The 20117-nt window shown below is 35.2% G+C and overlaps 3 protein-coding genes across 3 annotated transcripts; 1 reads left to right on the top strand and 2 right to left on the bottom strand.

Moving 5' to 3' along the window:
• Nucleotides 1-10: 10 nt before the first annotated feature.
• Nucleotides 11-3672, bottom strand: LOC123718044. Its single transcript, XM_045674402.1, has 4 exons — nucleotides 2957-3672; nucleotides 2719-2877; nucleotides 1324-1472; nucleotides 11-1254 (listed from the first exon to the last, which is right to left on the bottom strand). The coding sequence occupies exons 1-4, from the start codon at nucleotides 3633-3635 to the stop codon at nucleotides 1009-1011; spliced, it is 1233 nt and encodes a 410-aa protein (XP_045530358.1). The 5' UTR covers nucleotides 3636-3672; the 3' UTR covers nucleotides 11-1008.
• Nucleotides 3673-3860: 188 nt separating this feature from the next.
• Nucleotides 3861-7108, top strand: LOC123717980 (V-type proton ATPase subunit S1). The gene is made up of 3 exons (XM_045674293.1): nucleotides 3861-4792; nucleotides 5636-5781; nucleotides 6063-7108. Exons 1-3 carry the CDS (start codon nucleotides 3976-3978, stop codon nucleotides 6285-6287), a joined length of 1188 nt encoding a protein of 395 aa, XP_045530249.1. The 5' UTR covers nucleotides 3861-3975; the 3' UTR covers nucleotides 6288-7108.
• Nucleotides 7109-7613: 505 nt separating this feature from the next.
• On the bottom strand, nucleotides 7614-19832 carry LOC123717981 (phenoloxidase-activating factor 2-like). Its single transcript, XM_045674295.1, has 9 exons — nucleotides 19682-19832; nucleotides 19003-19075; nucleotides 16977-17088; nucleotides 16417-16513; nucleotides 15751-15863; nucleotides 13800-14026; nucleotides 11803-11978; nucleotides 8812-8973; nucleotides 7614-8194 (listed from the first exon to the last, which is right to left on the bottom strand). The coding sequence occupies exons 2-9, from the start codon at nucleotides 19073-19075 to the stop codon at nucleotides 8027-8029; spliced, it is 1128 nt and encodes a 375-aa protein (XP_045530251.1). The 5' UTR covers nucleotides 19682-19832; the 3' UTR covers nucleotides 7614-8026.
• Between the last annotated feature and the right edge of the window lie 285 nt (nucleotides 19833-20117).

The raw sequence follows: 20117 nt of genomic DNA on the forward strand, positions 1-20117 counted from the left end.
ATTAGGTCTATTCAATAAAAATATACGGTTAAGAAGAATAATAACGGTTATTTCTATTATCATTGTTAATCCTTCTGTAGCGCCATCTTGTCACCAGCAACTAATTAAAATCTATATATGTAAAGCCAGATCTGATAGGTTATAACTTTTATCATAAACAATAATGCTGTTATGGTGGAATTAACATTTAAAGTGTGTATTCTGAATTTCTCATTCATCTCTTCATTCATTTCATTAATTTAAATTAAGATGACTTGAGTCATCTTGACTTGTTGACATCGTGAGTTGACTTAAGATGACTTAAAAGTAACTCTCCTCTAAATACCGTTTCTGAATCTGACTGTTGGTTGAATTTGTGATACGGCAGTCATTGTTCGCGATATTTCGTGTCTGTCGGGATTTAGAAGGCTAAGTTGAATATCATTATCGTTCGTGATACATTTCAAAAATAATATAATAATTGTATTAAAATGGACAGCCATCGACAAAATATTGTGTTTTGAAATCGTTACCATTTCAGCATTATGAAGTGCCCTAATATGCATTAAAGACAATCTCAATTTCTTCCATCTTTCAACAAATCTGTAATTTGGATGTTTATAGTCTTTGTTCGTGTTGCGTTAGCTACAATTGTGCTCATTTATATAAAATTAAATGATACATAAATTCATAATTGCCGCTTAACCTAAATGCGTTAGCTAACCTAAACCTAACGTTATTTTATCCAAGGACTAACTTGTTCAGGTAACACAGATAAGCTTACAGTAATAAGAGTGTTACGCGACTAGGCTAATCTGTGATGCATTCAATCTTTTAAGACTGGCAATTTTTCTCAACGAACAACTTGACGACAATGTGGGGCAACTCTATCTCTAATTATATATAAAAATAAATATTATGTAACACGACATTTTCACTATTTATTAACTTTATAACATAAATAACTTATAATTAACTCAATGAAGCATTCTTACACGAAATTATTACTTTTCATTAATAAAAGAAATTCTAATGCATATCAGAAGCAATCACAAGTGGTTTACCTTGAGCATCATCGTATCTGTCATTTGAATTACAGTTATATAAAATAATGACACCATACGTTAAAATCCCAAGAAATAAAAATGTTATCATCAACCCAGACAATATTCGCGAGTTAAAATATGGCCCGCAATGAATAGCTGGACCAAAACAGTGTGTATTGTTGCCTCCCGAACTGTTGCGTAAATAAACATCGGAATGAAATGATTGTAACTGAAAAAAAGGCTTATTTAGTCATTTATGTGTAATTTAAAATACTAATATTGTAAATATACAATTTACCTGATATTGCGATATAATAACAGCACTTCCATCTCTAGTATTAACTATAGTCAGTGGCTCTCCACAAATATAAGAGTGCTCCCACGGGACGGTCACCCCCAGTTTTGTGTGACCAACTTCTTCACCCCATTCCAAAAGAGCTACATTTTCTAAACGGTAAAATACATAGGTTTATATAAAATGATAGCAAAGCAATTTCCACTGAAATTAATATTAAAGTGATAATTAAGAAATTTCCTTGACATATCATCTGATGAAGAGTTATCGTTATCGTTACAGAAAATGCATAAAATGCATACTTATGAAATTTGTAAATAATAATACTGTTTATAAAATAATGTGCTATTGACAGTAACATGTACATAACATAGTTTTAAAGATCGTTATGGAGTATCTTGTTTAATCTTTACAAATTTCTTCATCTATATTAAACACAATTGAAATAGACGATGATGTAGCATACTTATAAAAAGAGAGGCGGAGAGTTTATTACCAGTTCTTCTCTTCCGTTCTACGCCCTTGATTTGGGAACTGGCAGTAAATGTAAAATTAGAGGCATTTTATATACATTTCTGTTTTTGACGTTCATAAGTGTACATTGTGTTACCTTATGAGTAAATGATTTTTATATATATTCTTTATAAATAATATGATTTTGCCTGTATATTCCTAATCCCGTATTGCGATTTAATTTTGTTGGAGATTGTTTTTCATAGAAGTAAACATTATATATGTACTTTGTCTAAAATTAGCGCCGTAATGGTTGGGAGTATTTTACAGATATTATTCCAATTTTAAGCTGGAAATATAAAAACTGCTAACCTCACATTTATCATGAGCACATTCACATTATGTATCAAGTTAGGATATAATGTTAAAGGTTGGCTTTGATCTAATGTAGTGTTTACAATTATTGGTTTTTGTTTTTAACCCAGCGCGTATCCCTCACTCGTAACAGCGTCGTGATCAGGTCTTTGTGTTTTTCCATTCTTTGGAATACATTTACCTAAATGGAATTCCAGGAGATTTTTATGCTATTTTGCATTAAATTGAGTACAAAATGCAGACTAACACGTAAAACTTAATGTTGGCTTACAAGTTATAGCTAAGTGTTATAGTGGTTTAATAACATTATTTCTTATTTTAGTTTTTAAAAACAATACTTTACAGAGTCAAAAATAATAATTTATGTAGGTTCTATAAGCTACTAACAAATAATCATTTGTGGTGAATGGTTTTTAAAGTCTTGTCAAATAGCCTTTAAAAACAGTTTTCTACATGTTAATAACAACCAAACCGATTAACAAACATTAGCTGAGGCCAATTAGTGACAAATATACTTATTAGAGTTATTATATATTTGATTGACAAATATAATGTAGAATTGACGATTACCTGCTATCCATCCCTCAGGTTTAGATGAAAATGTGAACTCCAGTTCGAAATCGGTGTATGCCATTCGAATATTTAGTTGACGTCGCGCCCATCTCTCTTCAGTAACCAGTGGACTTTGACTAAACGTGGACCGACGAGTACCAACAGTGGAATATACTCCTGTAAATAAAAATGTAAAGAGGTTGTCTTTAGTATTACTAGATGATACTAATGAAATTATGAATTATATTTTATTTACCAAAAAGTCGAAAAAGAGCTCCAGTACTAGTAACTGTTACGCCTGGAACCTGTTTTCTTACTGCTACCCTTGGAGGTAGAAAGTTGATTTTCCGAATGACTACTGGATTCATCTTTCCCGTATAAAATCCTACAACGGGCCCGGATGCTATTCGTCGTATTACAAAATATATTTCCTGCATAACCATATCATGGCGCCTCAACGTGTTAGCTCGAGTGTCATTAACTGAGTCTTTGAAATAAATATAGAAGTGCTTTTGACGTCCATTACGTATTTGTATTTTATTACTAGTGCTAGATACATAGTATACACTATTTTTCTGATGTTGAAAGACTTGCTTGAGTAATTTGTAGGGCTCAATTACTTTTGGGAAGTACATAACTTTTTTATCACCGAGACCTTGTTTTAAATATGGAAATGGAGTTCCAAATTCATCTTTGATGCTTATATCTTCAGTACTGAATTTTTCTTCTACGAACATTATTACTACCTTTGAATTCCTTATAGCTTCATGAATTATATCGAAGAAACTTGAAGTATCGACTTTATTAAATGGATTCGGCTCTACTACTACATGAGGAAGAACAGACTCATAATCTAATAGAAATACAGGAACTGTATTAGCATTTACATTGATAACGCTTATTAGAAATAAAGTAAGCAACCTCATTGTCTTCATTTTATAATAGTGAAGTTTTGTAATTTTTTTGCTTGGACACAATATCGTCATTGACAGATTGGACAAAGAGTTTTATTTTAAAGAATATGGGATCTCTTTTAAATAAAAGTAAATCATAGATATATTGTTCAGGGATTTGTTGCGCAACTTTGCGGTTGAAGAAACAAATAATATATTTATACTAGTAACACCGAGACATAGAGAAGCGTCAAATCAATCATATGATCACTTTTCACATGACCGATGGTCACTCGTCATCGCCCATTTTTCGTCTATTTATGACAATTTTGGGCTAAAACATTACTTATAGTCCGTATATCAAGTTATTTAATCATTAAAAATGGCGTTTAGCCGTTTAGTGTTATCGTTTGCATTATTATGTGTTGCGTCTAGCTTGGCCTCGGTGAGTGTACCTGTTATGCTATGGGGTGATTTAGCTGGTCCCTCAATGAAATCTAATCCTCTTGGAGAGGTATCTCAATCAGAATTCGAGGACATACTGAATAATGAGCTTAAGGATGACCAATTCACTGTCGTGTTCATCGATGAATCGCTATCCGTTGAGGACTTTTCACGTAAGAACTCTGAAGGAAAAACCTCATTCCCATATTTGAAATCAAATATTGCTGAGGCCTTATACTTACCAGCTGTAGATAATGTATTGGAAGTTTTCCACAAATACTCTGATTCAAACGCTGACCATGTGACCTTGACAGAAAATGGGCTATCTGCCGAGATTGAGAAGGAAAACGTGAAATATCTATTTATCAACTTAAGGGATGCTCGCGAGGGTGAGTCTAGAGCTGATATGCTTCTGCGCCACAACGATTTTATGGAGGCCATGGTTAGTAAGCTGCAAGAGCAATATGACAAAGTAGCTGCTATTTACACCGGAGAGTTCCCCTCATGGACCATTCCAGAAAGCCATTTACGTACTCGCCGTGCAACACCAGGTTTATTCTACAGTACCGCTTTGAACGGCCTTAGATTCTATGCTAAGGATATTATCATCACTAGCAAGGCAGGAGAGTTCAATCTTACTGGTCTTTCTGGAGGTACTACAAACTTTAATGAAACTATCATGCAGGCTACTTTGAACTTTAGCAATGGATCCCTTATATTAAACTTTGAGTCAAAGTCAGGATACTGGTTCCTGGGTAAGTGGATAGTTATTGTTTTAGTAAAATTATGCTTGATTTAAAAAAAATTGTAAGCTTTGATGAATGAATGAAAATTATTAAAAATATAAACTGCAATTACCTGTACGAACATTATAAGCCTAGTATGATTTACAAAATTTAAAAAGATCATATTAATATGACTTAACTGATGTATGTATTTGAACTTTTAAATAAATTATAAATAGTGGTTTGGTCTGATGGTAAATTGGACAAGCTTCCTGATTTATACCTTATTTTACTAATGAAAATTGTTGTATTACAAAAGAAATTGAAATTGGTTATTTGATGAATGGGTTTGCATAACATGAAAGAGATTTGAAGTGAAGATTTGAGGTGCGAGTAATAGTTATAAAATGTTTGACAAAATAACTTGAATTATTTGACCTCGTGATTGTTGACTATGTTTCAGCTCTGTCAGCAATAATGTGAAGTGCTACTTAACATAGTTTTTAAATTAATTGAGTTCCATATTTGAGTCCTAAAATAGCTGGTAAATATCTTCAATAGCTTATCTAGAGTGTGAAGAACATGTTTTTTAATTTAAATATAAATCAATAAACTTTAGTCTATGGTTATAGTTTTTGTCCTTTATAATTATAGTTTACCACTTTGTAAAAGCTATTTGATATTAACTTTCATACCTTCAGACCCTCTAAGATTTACCAAGTTTGTTTTGATATTTCACAGGTTGATCATATTGTGCTTTCAAAATTTTGTAATCAATTCCATGTAGTAAAGGCAAATCAAAACTTATTATACACACTCTGACTGTAGTTATATGGTACTATAAATATACTTATGGAGAATTATTAATTTCAGATTCCATTACATACAATGGTGAGGAATTGACAACCAATTCTGAAGTGTATGCCATCCTTGGGTTCTCATATCGTTGTGGCCAGAATGCAGTTTTCTCGAAACTTAACGACACTGAACAGACTACTGTTATCTTCAGAGATTTGAAGGTGAATAATATTAAAAATCTATCTTTGATTCCATTATTTAACATTTTGCTGTGCATGAAATGTACCTGTAGCATAAACAATATCCAAAATTGAATAGTAACTATAAATTTATAAGCAAAACTTGAAAAGTGGTCTATGGGCTAACTAAATGAAATTACAAACATTGAATGGATATGTATGATTTCTTTACGAAGCTATTGTAAAGTTCATGCTAAATTTTGGTGTCAAGACTTCCACCTAATTAATTCTAAGCAATTCTAAGTTTAAGTCAATTATTTCAGGTTCAACCATTCTTCAAGGAAACCAACTCCAGTGACACACCCCAATTTGGTGACTCCTTCAACTGTGTAGGATTCTTCTCAGTACCGATCTGGTCTGGTCTCTTCGTCACCTTTGTGATGCTGGCCATTACCTTTTATGGTATCATGATGATGCTGGACATCAGAACAATGGACCGTTTTGATGATCCCAAAGGTAAAACCATCACCATCAACGCGGTTGAGTAAGTAAGTTTTTACGCCATTACATAAGGAAAACCATTTAAAAACTATATTTTTATGCATTAAATAATATTTGAACCTAAAAACCTATGAAATTTAAAAAAGTTCAAACTCTTATGTTTAACAGTGGTGTTTTTTTAGCCTCTTATACAGTTTTTTTTAATGTAATGGCGTTAAAGTAACGCAAAGTTAGCTGAAATGTAATAGCGTAGGTACAGCATTTTGTGGAAATACCGAAAACAGTCGAAGCTAGATAGATTACTTAAAAATTGACGTTTGACATTTCACTGTTTTGATGTCTGGTGTTGCCAGATGATAAAGTTACTATTAAACCAGGACGTGCCTAACTTCAATATGTGTATTCTATATATTTGTGATAGTATGTAGATATAAATGCTAAATGAATTGATATACGCACTTAGAAGTATTAGAATGCTTAATGGCCTTACCCGATTCGACAACGATGATTCCGAGCTTTCGTGCATAGATTAAAATTCAATTTTTTTAAATTGTCGATGAAATGTGTTCCCTCCATGCTAGTGCCAATTTTCATTCCAATTCGTCTAAAATGTAATATTTAAGAATTGTTATTAAGTGACTTTCACAATAATATTACCAATATTTGTAATAAAAATATTTATTAATTGTTAATTTATTGTCTGAGGCGCCATTTTGAATACCTAACATCTGGTGATTCAAAATGGCTGCCGTTAACATCCGTGTGAATTAGATGTAAGCGAAATATCTACACAAATCATTTTTTTCTTGTAAATATAATTTTCAGTTTTGTTTTTTTGATCAAGTATTAAATCGTGAGACCAATTTTATTTTGTTTTTTATTTTATCGAGTTCCTCATAAGGTCTAGTATTTTATACATAGTTATAGATTGTAATGGAAATGTTATATTGGTTGGAATAAAGCTTAATATATTTAGATATTTTTATTTCAATTGCAAACTATTTTATTGCCTATATCCTCACTATATTCAAAAAGTCGCAATCAGTGTTGCCTGTGGCCAATTCTCAATTCGATAGGTCATGTTATTTTAACTGATAGACGCTTCTTCGTGGATTTTACTTCATTATTTTTCAGGATTTTGATAGTAAATAAAACAAATTTGAATAAAAGCTAAATACTTCACATTATTTATTACTTACGAACTAGTATTACAGATTTTTTTACGATTCTAAACAGATTCAAACAACTAAGGGGCATTTTAAATCTCCAGTCGTAACATATATTTTGTGTAAAATAATAAAAAGTAGTTTACTTAGAAAACTATCAATAATTTTATCTAAACGGATTAGCCTTCTAGAGCCTGCTATAATACGTAAGAAAATACCGTATAATTCTCTCCAAATGAAATATAAAATGACAGCGGGTTTGGTTTGATGTCCAAGCATCAGCGACGACACGCGACATGGATTTGTTTTTCGTCTGTCATTTTACATTTTCATAACCTAAGCCCTTGTAGACTCTTGATTTGAAAAGCCCAGAAGGACTGTATCAGAATATAAAAAAAATGCGCCAAACGTGATCTGTCAGAATGGTAACGTCGCAATGGGTGTGCTTGTGTCAATGTCAGTCAGTACTCGATAGCGGGAAAGTAATTAGTATGAAAATCAGATTATCTTACGCTTTGTCACGTGACAATTTCCATACTAATTAATTTGTTCACGATTAGGATCACGATTATCACTTTATAATTTTAATAAAAAATCTGTTGTTCGTGTAATTAATTGATTTATAGTAAGTAATTATAAACATTAGTGTCGAATCCGCGTCTGGCAACATTATCATCAATCCAAGATCTAAATATTGCTACGTTAACATACACTCCAGGGTTGCCAGTCTGCCCGCAACCAATTCCCCAAGAAACTATTCCACTTACCGCGTAGCGATCATCTTGATACTGTAAATTAATTAAAGAATTCTATAGCGAAAATTGCAGTTATTATAAAAAAAATAATGGTGCTGCAACAAGTGGACTTGTTTCCATGATTATTTTATAGGCAAATACGTGATCAGCTATCTGCGCCTGACAAACACAGTCGATTGATAGATCTAAAACATGTTTCCTTACGATGTTTTTTTCTACCATATTTAATTCCAAAATATTGGAAAATAGCCCAGTCCGCTACTACATACAAGAGAGAAGTCACGAGAGCCACGAACTTCCCCAGGTTTTTTTATATAACAGGAGGGCAAACGGGCAGGAGGCTCACCTGATGTTAGGAACAACGCCCAAGGAAACTCAATTACAGAGGGCTCGCAAGGAAGCCGGCCTTTTAAGAATTTTGCGGAAACGTGTGGTACCCCCCTGGAGTCTGTTCGAACTGCGCTTTCATACTTTTGGGGAGGGTAATGGACTCCGGGAGTCATACACACCGCAGAGTACAATAAGATGAACCTATGGCATCACTCCACGCCGGCTTACTGTGGTACTTTCCCGGTCGTGCATTTGTCTGAAGCCCGAAAGCAAAAGCATGGCACTCCCACTAGGAAAACTACCACTGCCAGTCTACTTACCGGTAAAGGACAAGATAGCGGCGATCCGCCATCACCCCTACAAGTGTCCTGATCACCGCCACCCGCGCACATGAAAGTCTTGCTGAGCCGAAAGTATTTCCCGAGGCGAGTTTTACGAAGCTGCGCCTGGCATACACCACGGTTAAGGACTGGTAGCTCCACCTAAAAAATTTTAGCCTCAAAAAACTATACGACGTTTGTTTGTACTGACAAACAGGAATAATGTGACAAACGGGGTGAAGGCTCTCCTGATGTAAGTGATGCTGATCGTGGATACTCTCAATACCAGAATTGCCTTTAAGGAATTGGTACGCTCTTTTCTTGAAGGACCCTAAGTAAAATTTGTTAGGAAATACTTGAGTGGACAGGTTCCACAATGTAGTGGAGCGCGGCAGAAACTGCCTTAAAAAACGCTCAGTTGTGGAACAACATTACTATGTGGACTACACTATGTATATGTTGCAGTAAAGTAGTTAAATCAGAGAGTTAATTGAATCTCTAGACAATTCATCAAAATATGTCGATATTCAAGTCGCTATCATTTTGATTTAAATAAAGCAGCGTCGAAAAATTTAACTCTCGGTCTGACCGAAAGCCAGCGTGTTGATTAACAATGTAAAACAAGACTCCGCCATGATTAGTTCATTTGTTATTGTTATTTCGGTGTGATTGTGAAGAACTGAGAGCTTGGGAATTGCGTGTTTTGTTTTATTGTAAATGGTTAGGTTAGGTTAGTCTTGTTGCCTAGTAACGGTTAGGAAAGTCGTTAAACGTTTCGTTCTCTCACTTCTCTGACGGAACTTTAGCGACTTGATTGAATATCGATTTTTAATTAACTGTCTAGAGATTCAATTAACACTCTGATTTAACTACTTTACTGCGAAATATATTAGGTCCTTACATATGAAATTGGCGTATTTCGTACTGGCCACTTTAATCACGATGTTCTCCTCTTTGGTAAGGAATTCCAAATTCAAATTTGTACAACTATTTACTCATGTATTTGTGCTTCGGTGACCGTCATTCATTTGTTTTTTTCTGTATGCGTCACTCATTTTACAAAATGGAAAACTTAAAGTTTCGCATTATTTACGAGTACGACTTCTGCCGTAGCACTATTGCTGCGGAAACGACTCGTAGGGTGAATGATGTGTATGGCGGTCATGTTGCAAAAGAAAACACAGTTCGTTTTTGGTTCCTACGTTTTCTGTTTTCTGTTTTGACGTTCTGGAAATTTCGACCTGCAGAACAAGCCCCGTGGACAGCCTGAGACCCAAGTTGATAATGAAGTATTGAAGGCTATTGTGGAAGCGGATCCATCGCAAACCACGTCCGAGTTAGCTGCAGGCTGCGGTGTTAGTGATAAAACTGTTTTAATTCACTTGAAGCAAATTGGGAAGATTAAAAAGCTTTAAAGGTGGGTACCTCACGAATTGACTGAAGCAAACCGGCAAACGCGCGTCGACTGCTGCGTTATATTACTGAACCGGCACAATAATGAATTTATTTTAAACCGAATCATTACCTGTGATGAAAAATGGATTCTTTACGATAATCGGAAGCGCTCAGCGCAATGGTTGGATCCTGGCCAGCCAGCCAAATCTTGCCCCAAGCGAAAATTAACCCCAAAAAGCGTTTGGTGGACTAGAGCGGGTATTGTTCATTGCAGTTTTCTCAAATCTGGCCAGACTATTACGGCTGATGTCTATTGTCAGCAATTGCAAACCATGATGGAAAAGCCAGCGGCTAAACAACCTAGGCTGGTCAATCGCTCCACGGCACTGCTACTTCACGACAACGCTAGACCACACACTGCACAACAGACGGCTACCAAATTAGAAGAGCTTCAATTGGAATGTCTAAGACATCCTCCGTACTCCCCGGACCTTGCTCCAAGAGATTACCATTTTTTTCTTAATTTGGACAACTTCTTGCAAGGGAAAAAATTTAACTCTGATGGGGCAGTCCAAATCGCCTTCACAGACTTTATTGATCCCCGTCCGACTGGTTTTTTTAGTAAAGGGATCAATGAACTACCTATGAGATGGCAAAAGTGCATAGAAAACAATGGTTCATACTTCTATTAATTAAATATATTATATTTAAAAATATCCGACTTTTTGTTCCCCCCATACAAAACGCCAATTTCATATGTAAGGACCCAATATATGTTATATATACTCATATTATAAAGAGGAAACTTAAGTGTTTCTGTATGTTTGTTTGTAATGTTTTCACACAATAGCCATTGGACCGATTTTAGAAATATTCACTGGCTGTCATAGGCAGACAAAAAATAGGGATAGGGGATAGTGAAAAAATTATCCATACAAAATATGGAAACTATTGAGGGTAGAACAAAAAAAATGTACAGTATTATAGAACGTATCAATATCTACAAAAAGATTTATCTATGGGCAATTGTATCCAGAGTCGGAACGCCAAAACAAAATGTGTATGGGGAAGTTCTGAGGCTCTGAAGTTCTGGAAATAAATCTCTTCTCTAAGATTATAGAAGAAAGTTTGCATTTTTAACAATTTACAATAATGAAGCTAATAATTCTAGAATTGTTCAATACCCGCAGAGTTTTTTAAATTGACTAATGTCGGACATTCTACGTAAATTATGTGACGTTAAAAATGTATCACGTATATATTCGTTGTAAAGTATATTAATTCAACTAATGCAATGCAACTAATTAAAAACTAAGTAAAACACAACTTTTATGATAACAAAAATATATCTATAGCCCGACTTCGTTGACTTTCCACTTACACGACAACGGTATATACGCGAGTAAAACAATTTCTAATTATTGTACAAACCCAAGGAATTTATCTAATAATTAAGTTTACTGTTCATCATTGAGACTTCCAGAGGAAGGACACAGATGTCTGTATCTGTAGCGAACCTTCGACACCAGGGACGAGCGCACGCGCACATTGCCACGCCAACACTGCGCATTCATTAATAATAATAACAGTTCATACCTTTTTCAAAATCACTTGGTAACGACCCTCCTTCCCGAACTGATTCTTGCCCCAGCCAGATGCGTAACACTTTCCATCGTCCACTTCAGATATTGGAAGACACACAACACCAACATTTGGTGCTAACTTTACTTCTGATTCCAGAAATAGAAGAGCTATGTCAGAGTGAAGGTTGCCTGGGGACCAGTTGTTTTATTAGGCAAGTCAAATCAGACTTCTGTGCCTGACACACGCCATTTCGGTGTAAGACGGTTGTCAGGTCACGATGTTTTCAAAGGACAAAGGACGGTTTGGTGGCCATCGATTCAAAAAATTATATTATAACTAGCTGAACGTCGTTTTGCCATGTATATTATTGATATTATTTATATATTTTAAGTTCAATAAAAATAACTATCTACTGTAATAAAAATAGGGTTTGATCGTAGAAGGGTGACAATTAAGGGATGTATGTAATTTGTATGGTGTATCATAGAAATTTAAACTAAAAAATTGTCTAAACATCAAAAATAAATTTGGGTTGGAATTTATCACACAGGGGTTTGAAATAGATAGCCGATCATCAGATTTACTGAATATGTATAAACAATTTCATAAGAATCAGTCGAGTCGTTTTGGAACGAACATTGTGACCCGAAAATTGTATATAGATAGAGATAATAAGTCCTGGGTACATATCTCGTTTCGGTATATCCTTAACAAGAAGAAAGGCACACAATTGTCAGTCGTAAGTATATGGAGAAATTATATTAGTTGGGGAACCATGAGAAGGAAATAATTGTATTATTTGTATTCATGTCTATGGTAATAAAAGCCTTTCGTTAAACTTTATCTAATTTAACTTTCTTTAACCAATTTCTGTAAAGCTGCATATAGTAGATTATTTTTCCAAAAATAAGGTCATACATTTTCACTTCTCACGTGTGTACACACTTGTGCAAAAAAAAATTTTTTTTTGTATTTTCTTGTTCCTTATGTACCAATGTGCCGAGCATTGGCAAGTTTTGTTTAAAAAAACAGGTTTTAAAGCAAGTTGACCAAAAATATGAATAATTCTTTTTATTGTTTGACTTAAAGTTCTGTTATATAGGATTTTATTTTGCTTTGGAAAATAAGTCACATTTGTGCCTTTCATATAAAAAATTTAGACCTAAATTTTGACTGATGAATTTTTACTTCGTAATTTGGAATTCGATTTTATTTATACTTCATTAAAATTACACGACTTATAACAAGGCCATGGCCTGGTTGCCCAGTCCTTCAATAGGTTAGGCGAATAATCAATTATTTTTTTTTGTATATCAGGGGGCAAACGGGCAGGATGTAGGAGGTTGTCATTCAAGAACACTTGACGTATTGGTATTGGTACGCTCTTTTCTTGAAGAACCCTTAGTCGAATTGGTTCGGAAATACTTCAGTGGGCAGCTGGTTCCACATAGTGGTGACAAGAACTGCCAATAAACGCTCAGTTGTGGATGGGCAGACGTCGAGGTGATACGGGTTGTATATTATATATATTACTTTTCTCCCCAGTACCAGTTGTTTCCACTTGACCGCATTCAACGAAGAGCGGTTCAAATCGTCGATGACCAATCCCTCCGCATCTTCTACCGCATTTGCCATGGAGAGTGTTCAGAGGACTTATTCGGATTAATAAATGCAGCTGAGTTTCATCATCGGACGTCGAGGAAGAATACGAAATTCCACCCGTATCACCTTGACATCCGCCGTTCCACGACTGAGCGTTTTTAAGGCATTTTTTTGCCACGCACCACCGCTATGTGGAATCAGCTGCCTACTGAAGTATTTCCGAACCAATTCGACTCAGGGTCCTTCAAAACAACGCTCTGTTTTCCAGTTCCAATTCTTTAAAGGCCGGCAATGCACTCGCGAGCCCTCTGGCATTAAGAGTGTCCATGGGCACTTATCATTTAACATCAGGTGAGGCTCCTGCCTCTATATAAATCAAATTTATTAATTTTTTGAATAAAACTTACGTTTATTAAACTTCTCGTGTAACACAACATCAGCGACATCCCTTTGTTGATACGGGAATAACTCTTTTTCCGTCTGGGTATCCCATTCCCCAGCTCTTACGCGATAGTGATGTGCCGTCTTGACCAAATGTGCGGCGGTTAGAACAACACTAGTGTGTATAAGTGACCCACCGCCGATGTATAAGTTAAACGTCTCCTCAGGCTCCTTCGGATTTAGGGGTTGTACTCTGGAAATTTTGAACTGAACAAATAAAGGTATTACGTCAGCAGTATGGGGGGGGGGTCTTTGATTTAGTTATTTGGTGATTACCGTCAACAGTAATTCTTACTTTTGCTGATGGGGGGGGGGGGGGCTAGTAGTGTTGGCATATATCGGATGACGTTCGGACTACATCGGAGGCGACACATTATATATTAAACAAAGTTAACTCATATATTACTTTGAACTCATACGGCATAGATTTTTTTTCGGAATGGACGTTTTCCGGCGACTAGCGCAATGGCGTCTCCTGCGAGACTCGGATCTCAGCTTGGGTCGTGGCGGGATGGTCGATCGTATGTATTGCAAGACGGAAGCTCACTGGTGAGTGAAGTACGAACTACGAAGTAAAGGAGTTGCCACGCCTTCCCCGGTGAAGGCGGTTTTTTACCCTAACCTGATTTTCACAATATAGTAAATCCTACACGCTATATATTTATTCTATTAACAAATTCGTTGCATACAGAAATATAAAAACAAAATCAATGGCGCTACAACCTTTTTAGGTCTGGGCCTCAGATTTCTGTATCTGTTACATGATAATTTATTAATCGAATAGGCAAGTAGGTGATCAGCCTTCTGTGCCTGACGCACGCCGTAGACTGGGTCTAAGGCAAGCCGGTTTCCTCACGATGTTTATCTTCACCGTTCGAGCTAATTGAATGCGCACTTAGAAAGAAAATCCATTGGTGCACAGCCGAGGATCGCACCTACGACCTCAGGTATGAGAGTCGCATGTGAAAGCCACTAGGCCAACACTGCTCTACAGAACTATAATACAATTAAATAAAACAAAAAGTAGGGCAACTGGCGGCCTTATCGCTTTCGAACGATCTCCTCTTCCAGGCAATGCAAGACATTTAGAAGAAAAGCAATTAAAACATTTATAAACAGTGTTCAGGACAATATTATAACAAAAGGACACATGAAAAATAATAAAGTTCACATGAATCACGATAATTTTAGATCAGTTTCACATCATCATCATTCGTTAATACGAAAGTTAGGGATACGATGTGGACTGGTAATGGACAGTAGAAATTTAAAGGAATATACTAGCACAACGCTATTTGTTGTTTAATAAATAAACAAAACATTACTTTAGGCATCAGCCCATAACTCTCTGGAAAACGTTGCGAGGCTTGGCTAAAACCCCATAAATGAATGCACAGAAGGCTGATCACCTATTTGAATAGTAAGAAATGATAAAACATACAAATCTGATCTAAAAAGGCTTTATTATTTATATTTTTCAAGTCTATTAATGTAGTAATCAGTAACGCTGGATATTTGGAAAATTATAACCAGTGCGTTCCACTTTGAACTGTCCAGCGATTTCAGCGTTTTCACGCGCAATTTCGATGTCCATATAGCTGTTGTCGTTATCTTGGAATTTGTTAACTCAACTATATTGATTGGTTACGGAGTACCAGCGCTGAGTGTCTTTCCGATAAATGAAGAATCAGACATATAACTTAGCAATTCCATCCTATTGAAATCAGAACCGCTTTTCATTGAATGGCCGTTCACCAAGCAGGTAGATCAAGTAAAATACTCATCGTTCTGAAAACTGTACAGTGTCATATGAGAGGCACTGGACAGAAACCGGTGGAAACCGATTGTCCGCTCTAGATGCTTCCTTGCTGGCCACGACCCACAGAGATGAGCTACCGACTGGAGAGAAAAACTTACCGTAGTAGGGCAACCATCCAGGGGAATTCTCCGAACCGGGCAGTATCACCTGTCTTGTCTGTCCCGATAAGAGGATCGACGCCGTTTGGGTTTCGCCAGCCACAGCCTTGTCTCTGGCAAGGAGATTTAAGATAAGCACAGGGGTCCCGCATGTCAAAAAGCAATTGAGATTGGAGTCATACTTTGTGAATTGGTGGGGAAACACGTCAACAGGTAGCTGGTTCTAGCTGGTAGTGGTGGTAAAGACTGCCTTATAGAACGCTCAGTTGTGGAACGACGGAGGTCCAGGTGATACGGATGACTTCCGGGACCTAGTGCTTAGTTTAAGATTCAAATACCTTAGCAATACAGTCTGGCAAATATGTATTGGTTTCGTTAAGTTTCTGGCTTCTAAAACGTCAATCACAGTTAAATTATGAGCTGTCAAACCATCTCTTCTGTTTGAAGTTTGACCTTACTTCTAGGTGTATAACAGACATATTGTTTACACATGAAATAAAACTACACTAAAACATGGTCTTGTGACCCTGGAAATGCCCACCAGGGAAAATAGAGATCACGCTCACTGTGGGTCGAGCTTAAAGAAGTTGGTGGGGAAGATTGGCAGAAAATGCTGAAGATAGAGATGGAGCCGCTATTTTGTAAATGATTATTATAACTACTTACCTGGATAGGTTTGGGTGTGATAGGGTCATCAGTTTCACGTGTATCCGAGATTTTGCAGCAGGTATCTAAGTAGGACGGGCATGGCAAATCGCCAAACCTAAAATTTGGATTTTTTAATAATATTATAAATGATTTATTTAACCAGACGATTTACGGGCATATCTAAATGTATCTAAAACGTAGTTTTAAGAACGATTGGTTAATTTGTTATACTTAACCTTTAGAGAAAAAATATGGAGAGAAGAAAAAGGGATATGGTACATTTTAAGTGTGTAATATGTGTTGTGGTTGTAACTGGCCCTGGCTCAGCATTATGCTGTCGAGCAGACGTGTTTCACAGCGCTGGTCATTCATCCAGACACCACAACAGTTATTTTGCGCAGAAACAAAAAAATGAATGTAATAAAAATGGTAGAAAAAAATATAAAAATTAACAGTAAGTAAAGAAGTCTTGGAATATTTGTGTGTTAAAGTATATTGTAAATAAAAAAATAGAAAATAAGTATAATTGTTATTAAAAAGATTACGGGTTTACGGGTTACGTTGCTCGATATATTTACCGTTCATCCAGAATTCCCATGCCGTCAGTATTGAGTGTCCCATTTGCGTTGCATTGATAATATACTACGCAAATCCCTGACTCGTTGTCCTTTGTCATACAAGTGTCTGGATCTGTATAGAGAAAATCGATTTTTATAGAACGGTGGGCATCTTCCCTGATGTTATGTTTCTCAAATACCGTTTCCATAACATACTACACAACGATTTTGACAAAGAAGTGCTTGTGACAGTAAAGCGAAGGAAACTAGAATTTCAGAGATCATACAAGACAAAGTGGCAGGTAGCTAATTGGCCTATGGAGATGTACGTCTTGATTGAAGAGTCTTTGTCAAAGCACCAAGTTATTGTTCATATGCGCAGCATCGAAAATAAAGTAGCCATTATGATCGCCAACCTTCGAATGATACCGGTATATAAGACTTTACTTGGTGTGGTGGTTCTCCTGGCTTCGGCATCGTTATAACTTCCGCAACTTTCCACATATTAGTCAAGATGGGAATTTAAGGTCAATTCAGTTTTTTTTATGGAACAAATGGAAAGGATCTCCCCTGATGTTAAGTGATACCGACACTCAGAAGGCTCGCGAGTGCGTTGCCGGCCATAATGTTCGTCTCTTTCTGACACATTGTATTAATAATTAATAACCACATGATACATTCCTATTTATTCAAGAAAAGTCAAAGTATGTCTGCTTGAAGAAACATATTCAACAGCTCTCGAGACGAGATTGCGAGGTACGAATTGGATTATGGTCCTTCGTAACACAAAAACTTCAACCAGTTTTGTTCACAATTCGTGTATTTCGGACTTGCGACGTACTCTTGCCTCTTTTTTCGTCGAATTATCTTTACGATGCGATACGACATTAGTGGAATAGTGCAAATAAAGCGATTGAGTTTTATGACATACAATTTAAAAAGCGCCATCTATGCTCATTAGCTAACTTTACATATCGACGTTTTTCCAATTATTGTAGAAACTGTTTCATTATTAACTATTGGAAATTTCGCTTGGCTCGGAGGATAAAGGGGTATATTACGACTGTTTTATTATTTTGTCGACTTCCTGGGGTTGATGTAACTATTTCTTTTCCGAATTTTTGCAAAACATTTTATTAATAGTCTTTAGTTAACTTAGCTTTTACACATTAAGAAAAACATTTTTTTGAACGGATTGAAGCTATGTATTATTTTTAATTAATAAGTAATTTTAAATTTTATCCGACTTTTCGCGTGCTTTTCAGCGTGCGCGGTCACGGTGACCTATGTAGGTGAATTATGTAAATAATTATAAGTTTTTGATACATAGCTTTGATCCGTTCAGAAAGTGTTTTTCTTAACATTTTATTAAATTAAATTATTTTGTGATAAAAGTTAGTAATACTAGTTTACCTAATTTAACTTTCATGAATCGCAACAACCATAGAGAAAGTTTTGGTTTGGTTATGGTTTGTAACTCGTAATCATAAAAGTTGATGCGACTGTTTTAAAAAAAATGGTAAGTAATAAGATGAGTGGTAATAAATTTTTTTTCTTGTTTATGGCTTTTATTTATGCCAACTAGGGCACAAGGTACTTCGCCAGTGTCATGTCGATGGAGAAGATTGATCGGTAAAAATAATAATTAAGTTAATTTTGAATAAATTAATAACGTTCCAAATATTCGTCAAAACGTGTCGTCCGTAATTCTCTTAAACAGTGAAAATCGTACAACGCTACTGTCTCGTTAGATAAATTACTGTAATGTATTTTCGTAATTTTTTAAACTATTTATATTAAATACGTATAACAAATAAAAAAATGCTATGATATATATTTGTATATGTACTTAGTGTCCTAGTAATAATATCCATTCTAACCTTCAAATTTTCACGTAAAAAAATTGATTTCGATTTTACGACTTTGTTCCCCGGGGCTAGCGAATAACAGATAACCCTTTTTTATCGATATAACACAGTTCATTAATATCAGATATAATTATGACGGAGAATTGGCCGAATGCCATAATTATTATTTCAAATCTTACCTTTTTTTCTAGGATTCAAATTGAGATTCGCCCCGAAGCCGATCGACAGGATGAATAATACGCACTTTAGCATCTATTAAAGTATAAGTTAACTTAATATCGTAAAAAGAAAATAATTGTTAATTCATGCAGACTACTAAAGCTACGTTAGACTATTGAACATTTAGGTATTTTTAAGGAAAAATATGTGTAGGTACTAATTTCTATAAAATATCTATAAATTTTTCTTGTATTTTAACAGGAAAACTATCTAAAGAACACTCAGTCTTTCTTATCTTTTATTTGGGTTAACATTTATTGATATTATATTTATACTATGACAACATCAGAATATGAATTCTAGTACACCTATTTTCCCTCCAATCTATTGCTAGGCAACCGGGTTGTCATTGGTTTTTGTTCTATTTCGTCTATTGCCATCTATTATTTAAAAAAACGAAAACAAACAAGGTTAGTGTGCGAAGGTTTTGTTCGCCAATGCAAAATACTTATTCATAATAACGAAATACGTTTTTCTATGCAATTGTTTTAATGTTTCAAAAAATGGCAATTTAATGAAATTACTTAATTCGTAAGATTAAATCTATTCGTTGTCTTTCTTGCTACAAAACAATTTCTAGCACATTGTGGGTATGGGAGAAACAGGTAATTTATATTGCATGATACAACTTTTACTTACATTTGCCTTAACGTTCTCACTTTTAAAAAACTTTTAAAACAAGGTAATAACACTTCGCAAAAATTCCATTGGTTAATTTAAGTAGACAGGGTCAATTCGTGTTTTTAAACATGTACCATCGTACAAGCAATATTAAATGTCAAGAAATGACTTCTAATATGACGTTTGAAGTAGTGTTGCTATTATTTTTATTCTAATTCACCATTTATGAACATAATTAATTCTTGTTAATCAAACGCTGTATACAATATTTCATTTCATTGCTGGTTGGTAATTTAGCTGAAATATACAATAGGCTATTTGACTTGTTTAAAATAATACATCATTTACAAAAGAAAGAAAATGTCAACCACGTGACAAAACAGCTACAGATAGGTTGAATCAACGCTGACGTAGCATGCTTATAAATAATGTCTTCGCCTGTCTTATTATTGCT

This window comes from Pieris brassicae, chromosome 14, assembly GCF_905147105.1.
Source record: "Pieris brassicae chromosome 14, ilPieBrab1.1, whole genome shotgun sequence".
Lineage (NCBI taxonomy): Eukaryota > Metazoa > Arthropoda > Insecta > Lepidoptera > Pieridae > Pieris > Pieris brassicae.

Excerpts from the sequence above, each read along its gene's own strand:
- LOC123718044 (XM_045674402.1), bottom strand. The coding sequence starts at position 3,635 with ATGAAGACAATGAGGTTGCTTACTTTATTTCTAATAAGCGTTATCAAT. Across the intron at positions 2,878-2,956 it reads AGCTCTTTTTCGACTTTTTG|GAGTATATTCCACTGTTGGT; the intron begins GTAAATAAAATA and ends TTTTATTTACAG. Across the intron at positions 1,255-1,323 it reads TTATTATATCGCAATATCAG|TTACAATCATTTCATTCCGA; the intron begins GTAAATTGTATA and ends CCTTTTTTTCAG.
- LOC123717980 (XM_045674293.1), top strand. The coding sequence starts at position 3,976 with ATGGCGTTTAGCCGTTTAGTGTTATCGTTTGCATTATTATGTGTTGCG. Across the intron at positions 4,793-5,635 it reads GTCAGGATACTGGTTCCTGG|ATTCCATTACATACAATGGT; the intron begins GTAAGTGGATAG and ends TATTAATTTCAG. Across the intron at positions 5,782-6,062 it reads TTATCTTCAGAGATTTGAAG|GTTCAACCATTCTTCAAGGA; the intron begins GTGAATAATATT and ends CAATTATTTCAG.
- LOC123717981 (XM_045674295.1), bottom strand. The coding sequence starts at position 19,075 with ATGCTAAAGTGCGTATTATTCATCCTGTCGATCGGCTTCGGGGCGAAT. Across the intron at positions 14,027-15,750 it reads TGGATGGTTGCCCTACTACG|AGTACAACCCCTAAATCCGA; the intron begins GTAAGTTTTTCT and ends CAAAATTTCCAG. Across the intron at positions 11,979-13,799 it reads ACACGAGAAGTTTAATAAAC|GCAACCTTCACTCTGACATA; the intron begins GTAAGTTTTATT and ends ACTGGTCCCCAG.